The 21559-nt window shown below is 41.7% G+C and overlaps 1 protein-coding gene across 5 annotated transcripts in view; it reads left to right on the top strand.

Annotated features, from left to right (window-relative positions):
* frs3.L (fibroblast growth factor receptor substrate 3 L homeolog) overlaps positions 1–21559 on the top strand; it is an 86122-nt gene that overhangs the window by 45706 nt on the left and 18857 nt on the right. For all 5 annotated transcript variants that reach the window (XM_041582005.1, XM_041582004.1, XM_041582007.1 and 2 more), the window contains one exon: positions 6601–6787. In XM_041582005.1, coding sequence (XP_041437939.1) covers positions 6601–6787 — 187 coding nt within the window. The remainder of the gene's footprint in view (positions 1–6600; positions 6788–21559) is intronic.

Below are 21559 nucleotides of genomic sequence, written 5' to 3'. Positions count from 1 at the left end.
ATATCACTTCTCACTCGGTGGTGATACCTGCCTGGCGTACAGTGGCATACTGTTATCCCGTGGAGTGTGTAGATTCGTGCCCTGTTCAAATGGGGTCACCCGACACTAAACTGGCTTTCCATCTGGAAGAAGGTGAAGATCCTCCAGAACATCGAAGAAAGCTAGAAGGGCGACTAGCATCATACAGTGATGTGTTCTCTGTGGATGACATGAACATGGGATGTGCTAGGCATGCTGAACACCGAATACGGTTGAGTGATGCTACTCCTTTCCGAGAGAGGTCCAGGCGGATTCCTCCTAGAGATTTAGAGGATGTCCGGAATTATCTAAATATGTTGCAGGATCAGAAGATAATTGTAGAATCTCGCAGTCCCTATGCCTCTCCAATTGTGATAGTACGGAAGAAGAATGGCAGTGTTCGGCTGTGTGTGGATTATCGAACCCTTAACCGACGCACTATACCCGATCAGTATACACTACCTCGTATTGATAAGGCGCTTGATGCATTACATGGCAGTGCTTGGTTTTCGGTGATGGATTTGAGGTCGGGGGATTATCAAATTCCCATGAAAAAGCTCACTGAAGCTCCTGTGCTGGCCTATGCTGATCCACAGAAACCTTATGTTTTGCATGTAGACGCAAGCTATGAAGGTTTAGGGGGAATACTCCACCAGGAATATCCTGAAGGTTTGAAACCAGTGGCCTATGTCAGTCGGAGTATCAGCAGCACTGAGAAGAATTATCCTGTGCATAAATTGGAGTTTTTGGCTCTAAAGTGGGCCATTACTGAGAAACTGCATGATTATCTATATGGAGCACAGTTTGAGGTAAGGACTGATAATAACCCGCTGACCTACATTTTAACCACTGCCAAATTGGATGCTGCAGGGCACCGATGGTTGGCTGCTTTAACAAATTATCAGTTCTCATTGAAATACAAGCCGGGACCTAAGAATGTGGGTGCAGATGCTCTTTCCCGTCGCCCTGGGCTACCTCAGCAACCGGATGAGGATGAATGGGAAGAGATTCCCAGTTTGGCTATTGCCGCTCACTGTGCCACAGCGGCAGTGCAAGGACAACACATAGCTTTCTCTGAGCTACGAGTGGTGGACTCTCTTGGGGCTGGAAAAGATTGTATTCCTGCTATGTATAGTTATCCTACTGCATTAGGGGTGCATGATTCTCTTCGACTAGGAAGAAAAGATATGATTCAACTACAAAAGAAAGATCCAGTGATTCGACATGTGAGAGAATCTGTTATCAAGAAAGAACCTGAGTATATAAAGAGAGAAATACCGAAGGAGAGTAGTTCCTTCTTGAGAGAATGGGATAAGCTGAGAATTATTGATGGTCTCCTTTATAGGGTACAGCTATATCATGATCACACTGGTAGGAGTGTGTCCTCAAAGTTATAGAAAAATTGCATTGAGAAGTCTACATGATCAGCATGGGCATCTAAGCGTTGAAAAAACGTATGGCCTAGTACAAGACCGTTTTTTTGGCCTAAAATGAGGGATGCTGTTACAGAGTATTGTCGAAGATGTGTTCCCTGTTTGCAAAGAAAAACGTTGCCTACTCGGGCTGCACCCATGGAGCACTTAAAGAGTGTTGGTCCTCTGGATTTGGTCTGCATGGACTTTTTGTGTATTGATAATGATACCAGTGGGACAAGAAATGTACTGGTTGTAACTGATCATTACACTCGTTATGCTCAGGCTTACCCTACCAAAGACCAGAAAGCTGCTACAGTGGCTAAGACTTTGTGGGAGAAATTCTTTGTTCATTATGGTTTGCCAAATCGACTTCACTCTGACCAAGGGCGAGATTTTGAAAGTCGGTTGATCAAGGAGCTGTTAGGAATGTTGAATATAGCGAAGAGTCGTACTACCCCTTACCATCCTGAGGGAGATGCTTTACCTGAACGGTTCAATAGAACCCTGTTGGACATGTTGGGAACACTGCCTGCCACTGCTAAGTCCTCTTGGATTCGTCATGTGAGTGCACTGGTTCACGCATATAATTGTACTCGGCATGAGTCTACAGGATTTTCCCCCTATTTTTTAATGTTCGGGAGAGAAGCTCGACTTCCTATTGATGTACAAGCAGGAATATCGTCTGACAGAGTTGGATGCAAAGAGCATTATCAATATGTGGCTCGTCTTCGAGCTAGCTTACAGGAGGCCTATTCTTTGGCTGAGGAAAATGCTGCTAAAATAAATGCTGGAAATAAAAGACGTTTTGATGCCAAGGTACGATACCGTGAATTGGTACCGGGCGATAAAGTTCTGCTGCGAAATTTGGGGCCTACTGCTAAACATAAATTGGCTGACAAATGGAGGAAGGAAGTGTTTGAGGGGATAAGCAAATTGCCGGGGATCCCTGTTTACCAAATTCGTGGCTCTGAGGGGCGGATTAAGGCATGGCATCAAAATCATTTGCTTCCTATACCACAGGTTCCTCCTGTGGGTGACGAGATGGATCCTGTGTGTGACACCAATGATGTTTCCAATGGGAGCGAATTGGAAGAAAGTGTGAACAATGACTGGTTTTTACCCTCAGAAGATCCGGTGGCTCCCAGTGAGTCAGTTGGAGACAGTGTTGTTTTACCTCAAAGAGGTGGATTGGATGCTCAGGCTTCCCCATTTTGTTCAGGAGAGGATAATGGACATTCCCCTGACACTGGTTCATTGGTAAATGCGGGGCCTACTCCTGTCATGATGGTTCCTGAGGAAGTAAGGAGAGGGGATCGAATTAGGAGGCCTCCTTCATATTTTACTTATGATACTCTGGGTAGACCCTGCTATGCGGTGCCTTGTTATTCTGATCTATCTTTCCCTGCTATGAATATAATTGGTGCTCATACTGGACTTGTTGATATACCTGTGTGTTATTAACCCAATAAGCCTGGTATGATATGTTTAACTGTTTACTTTGCAGGTTAACCATTGTTCCCTGGTAGACCTATGGAGAGGCTACTGAAACGGATGTTAACCATACAGTAATGCCATAACAGGTCAAGGTTGCAATGTATTTTTGTGTGTTGTTATTTGAATATGTTCCTTGCCGGGACGTAAGGAATTCACCAGGGGGAGAATGTAGGGATGTGTAAAATAGCCACCCCTAGTATTTTGTGCAGGCAGTCCCTCAATGTTATGGACACCTATTTGGGTCCTAAAATACAGTTGGGAGGGGTACTATTTGATCTTTCTGCTCTGAAGCCATTTTTTTTTTCAGTGTCCATTTTGTGCTGGCTCTAGCCTGAGCTAACAGGCTGAGTCTGTGTGGAACCTGAGTATTTTAGGATTAGTAAGAATAGGCTACTCACCATTATAGGTCACTCTAGGAGATAGATAGACAGGTTAGACAGGTTATTTAGTTGAGCAGCTCCAGGCTCCGACGAGGAGAGTCAGAGGGATTAAGATCCCGGGTACTAATAGCCCAGAAGTAGGGACTAAGTCTATAGGAACAGGGTAGATAGATTCCCCTCAGCTTCCACTTAGGGAAAGGCTGAAAGCTGGTTGTACCTTTATTGCTGCTGAGCACGTCCTCTTGCCTGTGGGGACTAATATTGACCATATGGTGCTGTGAGTATTGCTTATTCAATGTGATACCAAATCCTGTCATGCTCTATTGTATACTCCACTGAGGATTGTGTATGTTCAATAAATCAGTTCATGTTTAAGTTATAAGAACCACTGGCGCCCAATTATTAAACCCTGTATCCAGTTACAGTTGCACTACACCCTGCCTCCACACCGTTGCGAGGGCTCACTCCCTAAGATTACAGGTCTCATCCGGGGCACATTTATTGGGAGTGGAGCTCAATAGTGGTGTACGATACACACAATTTACTATAGTGCTACATTAGTAAATGAGCCCAAATGAAATTTATTTTGTAGGTGCTGGATCTCAATTGAGAAAAAGGCTTTATGAAAGTAGGCATACTACGGACTGCCATCTATTATAATATACATGTGCTGCTGTACCTATCTCTGCTATCCTCTGCAAATTAGCAGCACAAGTGCATATTCTTAGCTGGCCTGGACCACAAAGGTGAAATCAGAATTGCAGCTATTGTTGCAGTTAAATAGGTAGACTGTCATTTTTACAGTGATACTGTGATTTTGTTTAATTTTTATTTAGTTTAACACAAGGCAATACATAATGGACTACTTTTGAATTATTTCTCTATTGTATAAAAAAATATATAGAATTTTGTATTTTCACAAATGGTTTTCTGGATAACGGATCTTTCCATAATTTGGGTCTTCATGCCTTAAGTCTACTAGAAATTCATTTAAACATTAAATAAACCCAATAGGCTGATTTTGCTTCTATTAATGATTAATTATATCTTAATTGGGATCAAGTACAAGCTACTGTTTTATTATTACAGACGAAAAGGAAATCATTTTTAAAAATTTGGATTATTTGGATAAAATGGAGTCTATGGGAGACAGCCATTCCGTAATTCGGAGCTTTCTGGATATCGGGTTTCCGGATAAGGGATCCTATACCTGTAGTAATGATGCAGGCCTTCAAAGATGTCATAAGAGTTTCCCATTGGGAATTTTGTTAGGAGTGTCGGTGACACGCACATGCTCAGTGTGCTTTGAACAGCTGTTGAGAAGCCAAGCTTAGGGGTCGTTGCAAATCATGAAGCAGAAAATGAGGGTTGCCTGTCATATAAGCTGAAGCAACAGGCTGATTATTAAATTATCATCCTAATTGTGCTGGTTTCTGAGCCATGTGCCAATAATCTGAATTATTTATGAATCACCCTTATATTCTGATATTTATAGTATTTATATTCAGTATTGTTTGTCGCCCCCTAAGCTTAGTAACTGACAGTAGCAGAGAGCATGTGCAATGAATCATCAGAAAAGAAGATATGAAGATACTGGGGCATATTTGGAGGCACAGATCTTCACTGCTAAAGGGCTGTGGTTACCTTGGGCTGGTATAGAAGCCCAAAACATAATGTACAACATTTTAGCCCTACTTCTATAGTTTTAGTTCTCCTTTAAAAACCATAGTAATAAAATAGTGGCTTTTTTTTTGTACTTTTCCTAAGATGATAAAGTGTATGGCAGGTATCAGTTATTAGGAACTTGGATTGTTGCTGAACTTGGATTGTTTATGCTAGAGAAGAGGTGCGTAAGTGGGGTTATGTATAAATATATAAGGGAACCATATAATAAACTCTCTGATCATTTATGCACATAACATCCTTCTAGCAGACAGAAGGGCATCCACTGAGATCAGAAGAATGGATGTTCCATCTTAAAATGTGAAAGTTGTTGTTTTTTTTTTTACAGTAAGAGCAGTGAAAATACAAAATTACTGCAATTAACTCTTAGTTTACAGCTGGTTCAGGGTCTGGCCTAGTTAGATGAACTGAGTTTTCATTTATACCAAAAAATCTGAAGTTGATAGAAGTGTGTCCTTTGGCACTGTGTTACTGTGTTATGTAACTATAGGTCAAAAGAATATTTGCACCCTCCCACTGTATCAATCTTCCCACCTTGATATGAAGTAAAACTTAACCTTTACTTATACTTTAAAATAAATTCCAAAAATCATAGTAAATTAATAAGAGATTAGGAGGAAAAAGCTGTCCCGACTCAAGGGTCACTATACTGGATTACTTCAGCGCACTGCCCAGTTTTTGAATGCAATGGTGCTTCTTTCCTCTAATGGGTAAGAAATCACTGGCACTCAAAGGGCAGGTGCAAGCAGGGACAAGCCCTTGCATTTATTCACAGAAAAAGCAACGTTTTGGGGTCAGACCCCTTTATCAAGCATCATGCTTGATAAAGGGGTCTGACCCCAAAACGTTGCTTTTTCTGTGAATAAACGCAAGGGCTTGTCCCTGCTTGCACCTGCCCTTTGAGTGCCAGTGATTTCTTACCCATTTGATGTTGGAGGGTGCCGACCCCTCCGTCACCGCGCAATCAACACGAAGGCCAGGGAGTGCGAGAAGATCTTTTCATCTGCTTCTTTTCTTGATAAATGGCGTTTGAGGCCCGAAACATGTAGTGTTTTGTAGCTGCTAATAAACTATATTCTGATATTCTGCCTTGGATTGTGCCCGACTCAAGGGTCATTATCTTGTAGACGGAGTACAGAGAGTTAAATTGTATCTAGATTAATAGTCTCAGTTAATACAATTTGTTCTCCTATTAAGCAAAATTAAGTTATATCATGTGGTTGTGTCAATGCCAGTGTGTGAAAGAGTGCTGTCAAACATGGTCTGCATGAGAGTATTAGCATTGAACTTAGTTGAATGATATTCAAGCACACTAAAGGAAATATCTGGGGGGAATGCGGTGCGGTGTTGAAACACAAACACACATGTGCATAATATTGGTGTGGGGGTGCTGATTCTTAGATCTACTAAGTGCAATAATAATACTCTCATGCAGACCATGTTTGACAGTTTGACAACCTATGGGCCATACTTTCTCTTCTTTGACCTATTCATATATTATTTGACCCTGCACACCACTAATGTGTTTTTATATCTCAATCAATGGAAGGTGCTACCCATCACTCTCCTAATACATGTGTTATATAACTATGAGTGATTTTGTCTTGCAGGTCACCAATGTGGATGATGAGGGAACAGAGTTGGGCTCAGGGGTCATGGAACTAACACAAACTGAACTGGTCCTTCACACTCGAAAACGTGATGCTGTAAGATGGCCATACCTTTGTTTACGCCGTTATGGATATGACTCTAACCTCTTTTCTTTTGAAAGTGGGCGAAGGTGCCAGACTGGTCAAGGTAAGTTTTTTCTAAAATGAAAAGAATTAAATGACCAAATCCCAGGTGATATGTAAATTAAATATGACGATGTATTTTAGTGCTAAACATGTAAACACTGTAAACAAAAATGGCATTGTCATTTTTTGATAATTATTTGAGATTGAGAAACAAGTGTTTGGATCAGAAGAACGCAATGTCACAACAATTAAATCTCCAAGCGCTATGACATGCTTATTCTTAATTTATAGATCACCCAAGGTATTCCCATGGTTTTGGGTTATTAGACCTGCAATTTGTGGATTTTTTTTTTTTAAAGGTAAAATTTTATTGTTTTATAACACATTAAACATAAAACAAAATATATGCCGTAAAAGCAGTTGAGTTACCATTACAGAGCTCGGAATACAACATATATGTACAGATGAACTTAGTTATTTGAATGATACACTCAAGCTCGAAAATAGAGTTTAAACTGTTGTACAGTAAGATGTGAGTATTGCCTCCGATATTCCTATCATCAACATATTGGACAGTAACACCAAGTTCTAAATAGGGATTTCTACCTTTAATAGTATTAAGATACATTTCTTTTATGTTCGGGAGCCCTGACCCCCAAGCCCCGCTTCTACCCATGGACTCCATATTTTCTCAAATCTTTTCAATGAGCCTCTGGCTAGTAAGGTGAGTTTAATGAGAGGCAAATTCTGATTCACCAACGTTATCCAGTTTTGGACCGAGGGCAGCTGAGGACCCATCCATGCCATAGCAATTACTTTCTTAGCATAGTACAACAGTGTTCAGTATCTAACCCTGGCATGATTAGTGTATATGATTTCATCTATGACTCCTAATATGCACACCTGTGGGTCAGCAGCCTAGGGAAATCCAGTTTATCTGCTAAGATATCCATGACTTCGGTCCAAAACTTGGAGACTGGTGGACACGACCAAGCCATGTGCAAAAAGGTGGCTCCTTCAGCCCCACACCTATGACATCTAGCATTTGGGTTATTTCCCATGGCTTTAAGTCGCACAGGGGTGATATAGAATTGATGAAGCATATTTAAAGTACACTATAGAATAGAGATGAGTATAACCTTTATCTGTAGCTTCCTCCCACTCTTCTTCTAGAGGTCTGGGATGTTGGCTAGCCATTTTTGATATGCTGCCTTAAATGGGGGGGGCACATTTGTAACAATGTCTTGTATAAAGTGGAGGTAAGTTTGGTTACAGTGGGAGACCATAGCACAGCTTCAAATTGTGATTGTGAGGTCTGTATTTCAGATCCTCCAAACTGTGCTAGAAAGACTTGCCTCAGCTGGAAACTAAAGTGAGACAGATTGGGCTCCGCAAGTTTTTCTTTAAAGAATTCATATGAGCCAAACTTGGCACCGTCTAGCATATCCTGTAATCGTCTAATATGTTTACGTGGCCAGTAGGGAAAATCAGGGAATTTATGGAACTGGGGAAGGCGGGAGTTAGCCCATAACGGAGCATTGGGTGTTAAAATGGGGGAACTCTGTGGATACAGCTTGAGAGCCAAAGTCCAGGCCTTCCTTGGGGTTGTCATAACCGCTGGGAGTTTGTCATGGTCTGTGGTTGCTCTATACGGAAGGTCTGAGTCCTTCTCATGACCCTATAGCCAGTGCCTGAAGTGTTGTATTGGGGTTATAGGGATCAGGTTCGAACCACCATTTAACATAGTGCAATTGGCTGGCTAAATAGTATAGGTATAAATCTGGCAAGTCCAGCCCCCCATCTTTTGTGGCAGGGGTGAGTTTCCGCCAAGCCAACCTGGGGTTTTTACCTCCCCATATAAACCTTACCACAATTTGATTAACAGTTGTAAAAAAATTGGCTATTGTGCAATGAATGATAACAAATCTACCATAGTAATCTGTTTTAAGAGTAAGTAAATTAAATTGGAGTGACTTCTTTACCAAGATCGAGACCCCCCTAGCATATGTTGAGTAGGTAGAATGGTAAGCCTGACCCACCCAATGTCTCCTTAAGGCTAGTATTTTTTGGCCCTTCAGGTGAGTTTCTTGAAGTAGGAGTATGGATGGAGGATGCCTTTTAAGGTTATTAAACATTTGTGCTCTCTTAAATTTATAATTTAATCCCCGGATGTTCCAGGAAGTTCGCGTAATGTCAGCCATGGATCAGCCAAATATAGGAAGTGGCGGAGGATTTGGTATGCTTAAATGAGGAATAAGCGTAGGCATGTAAATTTTCCCTTGTGTCACTGTTATAGTAAGGGCTGTACAGTGTATCAATCAACAATGCATAAGATTTCGGCATATTGACATAACAAAACCAATAGACAAACAAAAAACCTAACACAACTCCCTTACCCTTACCCTCCCTCCAAACCTGGGCAGGTCTTGTACCCTGTAACATATTCTGCAGAAGCAGGTTAAATTGGGGGAACATGCAACCAAATCATCATATATGTGTGCTTTATATCAACCATTATAATATGAACTGTGCTGCCTGTTCATTAAACAGTATTAACATAGGTAGTCCAAAGATAAATGCAGGTGTTCCACTCAGTGTCCAAGAGTGGGCTCTTTATCAAATTATTAGGGCTCCGTTTTAGAGTCCCTTTGTGTGCCTGTAAAGCCATAAAGCGTTGAGACGGGGCTAGTTTAAGATAGTCCGTAAGGAATAAGAAGTAGGTATTGTGAGTGTAAATTGTAAAGTTACCTTCCTTGTAACCACTGTGGATTGTCTATTGAGACCCGGGGGATCATCCTCATTGCCGTAACGATATTGTATCCTACTGAGGACTATTAGGAGGGGTTCTCCTCTCTCTTGGTGGGGAATGTCTTATCCCTTTTGCGAGTCAGCCAATCCTCTGCCTCTGTTGGTGTAGTGAGAAATAGCACCAGATCACCATCTTGGATTATCTTGGATTATCTTGGATAGGAGATATTGGCATCTCTCAAACGCCTCTTTACTGCTACAAAGGTGGCTCTCTGCTTTTGGATTGCAAGGGAGAAATCAGGGTATAGAGATACTGTTGCTCCATTGTATACAATAGGCCCTTTTACTCTAGCCGCATCTCTGTAATGTAGTAGCTTTAGAAGAAATGGCCGCGGTGGGGCATCCCAGATGGAGGGCTCTTGTAAGAACTCAATGTGCTCTCTCCACTGCAAAAAGCGGGGTGAAGGTACTGTATCTGCGCCCAATGTATCCTGCAGCCATTTTTCAATGAAGGTTTCAGGATGTTGCCCTTCTATCCATTCAGGAAGGCCAATAATCTGGATATTATTTCTGTGTAATCTGTTTTCGTCAGTTTTATCCAACACTTGTTTGAGCTGAGTTTTAATATCTCGAATGTCTTTCTGCATAGGTGGGATTAAGTCTTTCACATCAGATACTCTTTTTTTCCACTGCCATGGTGCGTTTGCGGATATTTTGCATATCTTGGCGCAGCAGAGATAGATCAACTTTAATTGCCTCCAATTGCGCAGTTGAGGTGGTGCGACTCTCCATTATAGCCCCAAGGAGCTCACTCATGGTTGGTTCTGGAGCTTCCTGAGACAGCTGTGGAGGAGGGGGGTATGGTGGCGGAGAGGGTTCGGGTTCCCCCTCTGGAAGAGGCGGCTGAGAGTGGGCCAACCTTTCCAGGCGGGCTGCTGCCTCTGCCCTGGTTTTTTGAGAGTGTTTCCCCATGTGAAGAGCTGTAGGGCAATATTGTTCCAGTATTTGTTCGTTTCTATCTGACTTTCCAATAGCACATAGGCAGCGATGCTCTGAGTAAAGTATTGGTTGGCACACACTTCGCGTGTATAGATTACGTGTGTTATATATGCACTGTCTTATATATTCAGAGGGTTAACAGAGAATTCCATGGTTAGTGGGTTTGGCTTCCCATCTATGATTAGATTTGCTGCTGGATCTGTGTTTTGTACAGGCATAAACCCTGTTGCAGGTTCAGCTGGTTATTATCTATAATAACTTGCTCTCCTCACAAGCCAGGTAATTATTGTCAGTGGTAGATTTAATACAGGGGTAGGAAGTGTTGAGCTATTGCAATAGGCCTGTGAATTATCCCTTTAATTGTGCTCAGCCTGCAGCAATATAGGGAGTCTCTAGTTCTCCTTCCCTTGTAGCACTTCCAGCCTTAGTGCTGGGGGAGATGCGAGCAGCCTATGCAGTCATGGGTGTATGATTGCGTGCTTGTAAGTTGCAGCTCAGATGATAAGCAGCTGGGTAGTAGGGGCGCACCCGGGGGCCGTGCACACTTACCCCTGGCAGCCAGCAAAGTCCCTGCACATGTATGGTATCTAGCAGGGCCTAGTTATCACCCGCCCGCATTGCGGCGTTACACTGCTACTAGAGGCCGGGCTTCCGTCTCTTTAATAGGCATCAAACGGATCTCGCCTTTGCAGGCAGCCAGAGATCCAGTTCCAGCTGCGACGGGTCCGTCGGAGGCTCCGGAGGTAAGCCTCTTCTAGATTAGGGGTGTTGCGGCAGATTATAGAGGGGTATCAGTCTCTTATGTAGAGTTTAACTTGTGGATTTTTTTTATATATTTTGTTAGGGTTATCACTTGCTTGATCCCTTTGCACTTTACATACAAATGCTGTGGCTGTAGCCAAAGAAGTATACAGCATGCAAATTGATTACTAATAAAATAATGCACTATAGTAAGCTAAAGAGAATAGAACAATTACAAACTGAGCAACTAATAGGGTTGCACTGTTTTCAGGGGGATCTGGACAAAGTAGTTAATGTGATTAAATTACAATAACTACAGTTTGCTGCCTTTGGACCTGGACAACTTATTATTAAAAGAGCAATTAATTGTGCCCTGAACCAAAAGATTCTTCAAGAAAAATGTCCAGTCATCTCTCCTTGATCAGAAGCTGGATCTCAGTGTCCGAAGAGAAGCAAAAGATTTGGAATGGTCTAGTTGCAGTGCTGATTTGAACCCAATGCAGATATGGCATGACCTAAAATGAGTAGTGAACTTACCTATGTGACTGAATTAAAGCAGTTCTGAAAAGAAGAGTTGGGTAAAATTCCTCAGAAGTGTTGACAAAGCCTGATATTAAGCTACAGGAAAATTTTTGTAGAAAATATTGCTGCTAAATTTGGTGCTACCAGTTATTACGTTTAAGGGGACGATTATTTCTGGTGTTGGATTACTGTGTTCCTTGTTCCGACGATACTACATTCATGAAATACAGTCCAGTTATCCGAGATTACTTCACCTGCAAAATGATTATTGCCTGCCTTTAAATATCTTTATATTTGGTGGCTATTTTAACTAGCTGCAAATGTGCATAGGGAGAAGGAGTTATGTAACTCTGAAAATCCTTTCTTTTGAAAGAGAAGTGGGTTCTGTAAGTTGTCCACAGGTATGAGTGAATACCTTGTGAGCATGCAAATCCTTGCTCTACAAGAGATTTGGACTTTGAAGGCAATAGTCATAATTAAAAAAATAGCACAGACAGCTATTTATTGCTACATGCTGGTCCTACTGCAACCAGCATGTTTGATTTGCAGCTAGTTTATAGACGTGAAAGGACATGAATTCATGGGTCATTGATGACATAGTCACATGAAGGGGAAAAGCTGCAAATGTGCTGCGAAACTAAGTTACAGCACAGGAATTTTTTTTAGAATTTTGCTGCAATAGTATTGTTGATGGAAAATGCTGCCTGAATACTAAAATATTAGCCAAGGGCTTTCCATGTCCCTTGAAAAACTGTTAACTGCTTTTATTTAATATTCAATTTTGTGTAATGAACAGAAAACATTTAGGGGCATATTTATCAAGGGTCGAATTTAGAGTTTATGGGAGTTTATAAACTCCCATAAACTTGAAATTTAAAAAAAATTACCAATCAAAATGTATTAAAGAATTTGAATTTTTTAAATTTGTGTGAATAGGATTGACCTATTTTTTTTTTTTTTTTTTTTTTATTAACAATTTTCAGGTATTTGTGACAACATTCTTGTCATAGATTAGAAAGGGGAAAGGAAAAGAAACGAAAGAGAAGAAAGTAGGGAAGAGGGGGAGGGAGGAGGGAGGGATCATGTAGGGAGAACTGGCAAACGAATCGACTACATGAAAAAAAAAAAAGGTAAGCAAACGTTCTTTTTGGACCGGAACCCAGGCCGATGACAACTTTAGTCAGATGGTCCACAGGACATTCCTTTCGTACAGCTGTATGCGATCCACTTCTTGTTTTACTTCCTGAACTGTAGGTAATTTGGGCTTCTTCCAGTTTTTTGCTAGTAAACTTCTGCTGGCCAATAGTATTTGGGTGGTAGCCCTTTTCTCGTTTTTATCCATGTTCTGCGTAAAGAGACCCAATAAGACCATTTCTGGTACCAGTATATGGGATATTCCCGTGGTTTCTGTAATAAGATTGTTGACTGTGGTCCAGTAAGTTTGTGCAATGGGACAAGCCCACCACATGTGGAACATGGTTCCGACTCCAGATTGGCATCTCCAGCAGTTATTTGGGACCATGGGGAAGGCTTTATGTATTCTCTCCGGGGTCATGTACCAGCGGTACATTATTTTTGCGGTTAGTTCATGGTGATTGAGCGCCCTAGAGAATTTGGAGGTTTGCCTGAACCGGTATTCCCATGTCTCCGCATCTATTGACATGTTCAGGTCTCTTTCCCATGCTTCCTTAGCCGACAGTGGTTGGCCTGTAATGCTTTGTATCAGAATGTTATAGATGGTAGTAGCACCCTTCTTGGTTCTCATGGGATTCCAGCACTTTACTTCAAATCTGGTTGGTTGATGTGCGCTCAGCCATTTGTTTGTTCGTAAGTAGTGTTGTAGCCGAAGGAAGGTATACAGTTGGGCGTCCGGTAGTTCATATTGCGTTTTCAGGTTGGAAAAGAGTTTCAGTCCATTGTGATCATAGAGGTCCCCAATCTTTGTGATACTTTGTTGTTGCCACGGCTGCAAGTACAAATCCGGTATCACCTCACTGAAAATAGAGATGGGCGCCAGTATCGATAATGGGTTGCTGAGGTGCCGGTTAGCCTTAACCGCATACCAAGTATTTAGAACCTATTGAATTGAATTCTAATCGAATTTGATTGATTTTTTTCACCAAAAAAAATAACCGACTCTAAATTGATTGTAGGAGGACGCCCATAGGCTAAACACCAATTCGGCAGGTTTTAGATGGCAAATAGTCACATTTGAATTCTTAAAGGACAGTACATGATAAATTTAAAAATTCTAATTTTAAATTTTTTTTTAAACTCAAATCAAATTTGGACTATTGTTTAGTTGAATTACACTAAAATAAATTTGAAAATCGAATTTAAAAATTAAAATTTTCAATTTGACCCTTGATCAATCTGCCCTTAGTGTGACAAATATTCAATAAAAGGAAATCAGGAACAGCACAAATACTTTTTCACATCGCTGTAATTTTGAAATTTAATTGGATTTGTATGTTCTGCCTTAGGGCTGGAAATAGTGTTTGGCAACAGAGACAGCTTTCTAGAGTGCAGTGGGGTAGGGGCAGTGATCTAGTCATCAGTGGGGGCTTCCTGGGCCTTGGATGGCAATGCAACATGACCCAGCACGCCTCTGTCTTAGCATAATATTCTTATCTTGTTTACTCTTAAAGGAGAACGAAAGCTTCAATCAATGGTGGGGTGCCAAATGTTAGGGCCTGTGCTCCTGTTAGTAGAGAAGTGCACCTGCCTTTGGCACGTGCGGGTGAGCCTCTTCCTCCCTCCTTCTTTATTCAGAATCCAGTGGCCAACACATTCACAGTAGAATGAAAAAAAAGTTTTTGTTTTTTGTTGTGTTTAAGTCTGACTTTTAACTCTACGGCACCATCGCATCTTCCATAGCCATGTATTCCCTCACTTCCAAATATTTGGACAGAACCTCCTCTCTTCTAATTGGAATGAGTGTTGTGCCCTCTTGTCAGATGGAAGGACCAGCTCATAATGCCATTCACTTGGACAAAATTATGAATGTAATCCCTTAACAAGCCTCCAAATAATTTGCCCACATCAGATGTCAAATTTACATGCCTATAATTGCCAGGCTGAGATCATAATCCCTTTATAAGGGTGAGTGCGGTTCGGGAAAAACTCTGACTCCTCTATTGTATACACTGAAGAAAATAACTGATTATGCACATTTGCCTTTTCTGTATCTGTTACCACCATACTGGTACCATTATATAAAGGGGCAATACACTCAACATGCATGTATTTACTATTAATATGCTTAAAAAACTTTGGGGGTATATCTTAGCCTCCGCCAAAATGCGCTCCTCATTTCAAATCTTTGCCTTTTGGATTGGTGGTTTACAACATTTATTATAGTGTTTATATAAGTTAAATGCAGCTTCTGTCCCCACAGACTTGAGATGAGCCAACAGTGCAGCTTTGAGGTGGGTCTTGGAAGTCTGACTCCTCTATTGTATATAACATAGTAAGTAAGGTTGAAAAAAGACACACGTCCATCAAGTTCAACCATTTGCTAGTTGATCCAGAGGAAGGCAAAAAAACCCATCTGAAGCCTCTCCAATTTGCCTCAGAGGGGGAAAAAATTCCTTCCTTACTCCAAAATGGGACTACCGTATATACCTGAGTATAAGCCGAGTTTTTCAGCATCCAAAATGTGCTGAAAAAGTCTACCTCGGCTTATACTCGGGTCAGCGGTACCCGACCCGAGTAGCTAAGATTGCAGTCACTTTTAATCATTCCTATACCAACAGTACACTTGGGGAGAGACTGCAATATCCCACAATGCCCTCTGTTGGTTATATGAAAGAATAACAGTGCGCCCTTTGTTGGTTATATGAAAGAATAACAGTGACTGCAATATCACACAGCGCCATCTGTTGGTTGTATGAAAGAATAACAGTGCGCCCTCTGTTGGTTATATAAAAGATAAACAGTGACTGCAATATCACACAGCACCCTCTGTTGGTTATATGAAAGAATAACAGTGCGCCCTCTGTTGGTTATATGAAAGAATAACAGTGACTGCAATATCACACAGCGCCATCTGTTGGTTATATGAAAGAATAACAGTGACTGCAATATCACACAGCGCCATCTGTTGGTTGTATGAAAGAATAACAGTGCGCCCTCTGTTGGTTATATAAAAGATAAACAGTGACTGCAATATCACACAGCACCCTCTGTTGGTTATATGAAAGAATAACAGTGTGCCCTCTGTTGGTTATATGAAAGAATAACAGTGACTGCAATATCACACAGTGCCATCTGTTGGTTATATGAAAGATTAACAGTGCCTGCACTATCACACAGCGCCCTCTGTTGGTTATATGAAAGAATAACAGTGACTGCAATATCACACAGCGCCCTCTGTTGGTTATATGAAAGAATAACAGTGACTGCAATATCACACAGCGCCCTCTGTTGGTTATATGAAGGATTAACAGTGACTGCAATATCACACAGTGCCCTCTGTTGGTTATACGAAAGATTAACAGTGATGGCAATATCAAACAGCACCCTCTGCACATGGTAGTGGGACAGTGGGACAATGCACACAGTAATCCGTTTGGCAATTCTCTGTCACCATCAACTTTGCAAAGAAGTCCAGTTGATCGCTGGGGGGGTCGCTTTGGCAGAATGTGCGCTGCTGGGAGACAGGGCTGTAGTTGTGTCTAGGCTTATACTAGAGTCAATAAATTGTCCCAGTTTTCGTAGGTAAAATTAGGTACCTCGGCTTATACTCGGGTCGGCTTATACTCGAGTATATACGGTAGTCCCTGGATCAACTTGTACTATGAGCTATTTCCCATAACCCTGTATTCCCTCACTTGCTAAAAAGCCATCCAACCCCTTCTTAAAGCTATCTAATGTATCAGCCTGTACAACTGATTCAGGGAGAGAATTCCACATCTTTACTGCTCTCACTGTAAAAAACCCCTTCCGAATATTTAGGCGGAACCTCTTTTCTTCTAATCGGAATAGGTTACCTTGTGTCAGCTGGAAAGACCTACTGGTAAATAAAGCGTTAGAGAGATTATTACATTATCCACTTATATATTTATACATAGTTATCATATCTCCCCTTAAACGCTCTTCTCCAGCGTGAACATCCCCAATTTGGCCAGTCTTTACTCATAGCTAAGATTTTCCATACCAGCTACCGAAACAGTTTAGTTGCCCTTCTCTGTACCCTCTCTAATACAATAATGTCCTGTTTGAGTGATGGAGACCAAAACTGTACGGCATATTCTAGATGGGGCCTTACAAGTGCTTACAGTGGAAGAATGACCCCCTCCTCCCTTGACTCTATGCCCCTTTTAATACAGCTTAAGACCTTTTTTGCCCTTGATGCTGCCGACTGGCATTGCTTGCTACAGCCAAGTTTATCATCTACAAGGACTCCAAGGTCCTTTTCCATAATGGATTCGCCTAGTGCAGTCCCATTAAGGGTATAAGTGGCTTGGATATTTTTACATCCCAGGTGCATGACCTTACATTTATCAACATTGAATCTCATTTGCCACCTAGCTGCCCAGATTGCCAGTTTGTCAAGATCATGTTGCAAGGATGCAACATCCTGGATGGAATTAATTGGGCTGGATAATTTTGTGTCATCTGCAAACACTGATACATTACTTACAACACCCTCCCCTAAGTCATTAATGAACAAGTTAAATAAAAGTGGACCCAATACTGAGCCCTGGGGGACCCCACTAAGAACCTTACTCCAAGTAGAGAATGTCCCATTAACAACCACCCTCTGTACCCGATCCTGTAGCACGTCCACGTGCAAACGACTTCATTAAGCCCAACAGACCTTAGTTTAGAAAGCAGTAGTTTGTGGGGCACAGTATCAAGCGCTTTGGCAAAATCCAAATAGATCACATCTACTGCCCCCCCCCCCACTGTCCAGAATCTTACTTACCACATCATAAAATGCAATCAAATTCGTCTGACATGACCTATCCTTCATAAAGCCATGCTGATTGTTGCTCATAATGCCATTCATTAGGACAAAATTTTGAATGTAATCCCTTAACAAGCCTTCAAATAATTTGCCCACTACAGATGTCAATCTTACTGGCCTATAATTGCCAGGCTGAGATCGTAATCCCTTTTTAAATATTGGAATAACATCAGCTTTTCTCCAATCCATAGGCACTATACCAGATGAATCTGAGAAAATCAGAAATAAGGGCTGGTCTAAAACTGAACTAAGCTCTCTTAGAACCTGGGGGTGTATGCCATCAGGCCCTTGAGCCTTGTTTACATTAATTTGTATTAAAGCTTTTTGAATCATATCCTGAGTCAGCCACTGACTAGATTGAGCTGAACCATTCGTGCAGTTATAAAGTGAGCCTGTGAACCCAGACTCCTCTATTGTATACACTGAAGAAAATAACTGATTTAACACATTTGCCTTTTCTGTATCTGTTACAACCATACTGTTACCATTATTTAATGGAGCAACACTCTCAACCTGCATCTTTTTACTAGTAATATATTTAAAAAAACTTTTTAGGGTTAGTTTTCACCTCCACCGCAATTAACTCTTCATTTCTTTTCTTAGCCTTCTGGATTGCTGATTTAGAACATTTATTACAGTGTTTATATTCATTAAATGCAGCTTCTGTCCCTACAGATTTGTAGTTTTTAAATGCCTTTCTCTTCTTTCCCATTAACTTCTTTACTTCTGTATTAAGCCACACAGGATGATACTTAGAGCTTCTACATTTAGTCCTTAAGGGAATAAATTGAGAACAGTAATGATTTAATATAAATTTAAAGGACAACCATTTCTGTTCTGCGTTTTTAGCTTGCTCCAGTCAATATTAAAAATTAAAATCCCCCATTATCATTACCTTAACTAGCAGCCTTTTCTATTTGCATTAGGAGCTTTGTCTCTACCTCCTCACTTACATTAGGGGGTCTATAGCATACGCCTACAATTAATTTGCTGGATTCTTTACAATTGGTGAAGAACTCCACCCATACGACTTCTGCCCCCTCATTTTCTAACATAACCTCCTCCTTTATATGAGCTTTTAAATCCTGCCTAACATACAGACATACCCCTCCTCCTTTTCTATTGCCTCTGTCCCTCTGAAACAAAGTATAGCCACTGATATTTACTGCCCAGCCATGTTTCGGCCACACCAATCACATCATATTTTCCTTCCATCACCAGCAGCTCCAGCTCTCCCATTTTACCAGTCCGACTTCTTGCATTTGTAAACATACACTTAATACTGGTACCATATTGAACATATGACATGTGGTCCTCCCTATCCTTAACAGTACCCCCAGCCAAATCTCCTCCCCCATTTTCCCTTTCTTTGCCCACTATCTCATCTAACCTGTCTTCCACTGAATCTTTTACTGAACCCTCCCCCCCCACACCTAATTTAAAATCTCCTCCAACCGTCTAGCCATCTTCTCTCCCAAAACAGCTGCCCCATCATCATTGAGGCGCAGCCCATCCCTAGCAAAGAGCCTGTATCCGACTGAGAAATCAGTCCAGTTCTCCAAAAACCCCAAACCCTCCTCCCTACACCAATCTTTCAGCCAAGCATTAATCTCCCTATGCTCCCGCTGTCTCCTTAGTGTTGCTCGTGGCTCAGGTAATATCTCTGAGAAAATTACTTTGGAAGTCCTCGTCCTCACCTTTGCACCTAGTTTTTTAAAATCATTTTTGAGGACTTCACCACCTCCTCTAACTTTGTCATTGATACCTATGTGTACCAAGACCGCTGGGTCTTCCCCAGCCCCTCCCAATAATCTGTCCACTCATTCCACCACATGCCGAACCCTAGCACCAGGCAAGCAGCAGACTGTTCGGCATGTAGGGGCCTTGCAACAGATTACCCTATCCACCTTTCTAATAATTGAATCCCTTATAACTAGAACCTGCCTTTCCTTCCTTGCACTCCCCCCACCACCCGTATTAGAGCCACTGCCTCCTGGGGTGCTCCAAGAGTCAGCCTGCTCCATACACGCCAGTTCAGAGTTTTCCTCCCCAGCATCTTCAGCCAAAACGACGAATATGCTGTTTTGGACAAACTGTGGACCAGCCCCCTACCCTTCTGTCCCCTACTTCCCTTCTTGACTGTCACAAACCTTCCTCCCTCATTAGCCTCCACTGCCCCATCTCCTCCCCCCACTTCACTAGCCCCTGCTAGTGGTTGCTCTGCGAGCCTCCTGTCATTCTCCTCGTTTGCCGCTGCTCTCAGTGCTGCAAGTTCACCCCTTAGAGTCTGCAGCTCAGATTCCAAGATGAAAACCCACAGACATCTCTCACATGTAAATACTTCATGGAACTGCTGCTCCAACACCACATACATGTGACAAGACACACACTGAGTAATACCAGCAAACCCACTCATATTTACACTGGGTACTTACAGTCTCCCAAATGTAATTCCTCACAAACGCCTTTTTGGTTTTAAACGCCTTAAGGTTTTTAACGCTGCTTAACACTTAATTCACATGCAACACTCACTTAGCAGCTCCCACACTCGCTTTGCCTTCACAAGTTTAAGGTTTCAACCAGAGCACACAAAGACTGATCAGAATTTACCTGATTAACTCCTCCCCCTTAATTAGAAGAAAGAGGGAAAGACGGAAAAAATGCTATTTGCTACCAGCAGTAAAATAACCCCTTATTAACTTTTTTTTTTTAAAAAATGTTCCCCTTAGACCTCTAAAGCTAAAACACAAAAAGAAAATAAATGCACTTAATGTATCAACTAGTTTACCCCAAAGAGAGAAAAGAAAAAGCTGTTTTTCTCAGTCAGATAACTCATAGAACACACAGCAGTCAGTTATTTGCACTTACTCCCTCCTTGCACCCAGCATGCACAGCAAACACCAACGCCTTAAGGTTTTTAACACTGCTTAACACTTAATTCACATGCAACACTCACTTAGCAGCCCCACACTCACTTTGCCTTCACAAGTTTAAGGTTTCAACCAGAGCACACAAAGCCTGTTCAGAATTTACCTGATTAACCCCTCCCCCTTAATTAGAAGAAAGAGGGAAATGTAAGTTAAATATAAGTTAAATGCAGCTTTCTGTCCTCACATACTTGAAGTTTATAAATGCCTTTCTCTTCATTCCTATTAACTTCTTTACCTCAATATTAAGTCACATAGGGCCACCTAGAGGATAGAAGGACAGCTTGTCCAAAGCAACAGACTCACCATTTTGGCTGAAAAATGCTGATGATAGCTCTGATCTGACGTGTATGGAGCAGGCTGACTCTCAGAGCACCCATCATGCCGAACATGCTGCTTGCCTGGTGGTAGGGTTCGGCATGTAGTGGAACAAGTGTACAGTTTTTTGGGAGGGGCTGAGGAAGACCCGGTGGTCTTGGTACACATACCAATAACAAAAGTTAAGGGAGGTGGTAAAGCTCTCAAGAATGGTTTTAAAATACTAGATGTAAAGTTGAGGGCAAGGATTTACAAGGTAATTTTCTCAGAGGTATTACATGTGCCACGTTAAGTCAGCGGGAGCTTAGGGAGATTAATGCGTGGCTGAGAGGTTGGTGTAGGGAGGTGGGTTTTTGGAGAACTGGACTTATGTCTCAATCAGCTACAGGCTCTTTGCCAGGGATGGGCTGCACCTCAATGATGATGTGCAGCTGCTTTGGGGGAGAAGATGGCTAGAGGGTTGAAGGAGATTTTAAACTGGGTAAAGGATTCCGTGGAAGAGAGGTTAGATAAGGTAGTGGGCAAAAGAAGTGGAAATAGGGGAGGAGATATGGTTGGGGGTACTGTTAAGGACAGGGAGGACCACCTGTGATTTATGCAATATGGT

The sequence above is a fragment of the Xenopus laevis genome, chromosome 2L (genome assembly GCF_017654675.1).
Source record: "Xenopus laevis strain J_2021 chromosome 2L, Xenopus_laevis_v10.1, whole genome shotgun sequence".
Taxonomy (NCBI): Eukaryota; Metazoa; Chordata; class Amphibia; order Anura; family Pipidae; genus Xenopus; species Xenopus laevis.
Note: the sequence above shows the minus strand (reverse complement) of the source record. Positions and strands in the feature narration are given on the sequence as shown.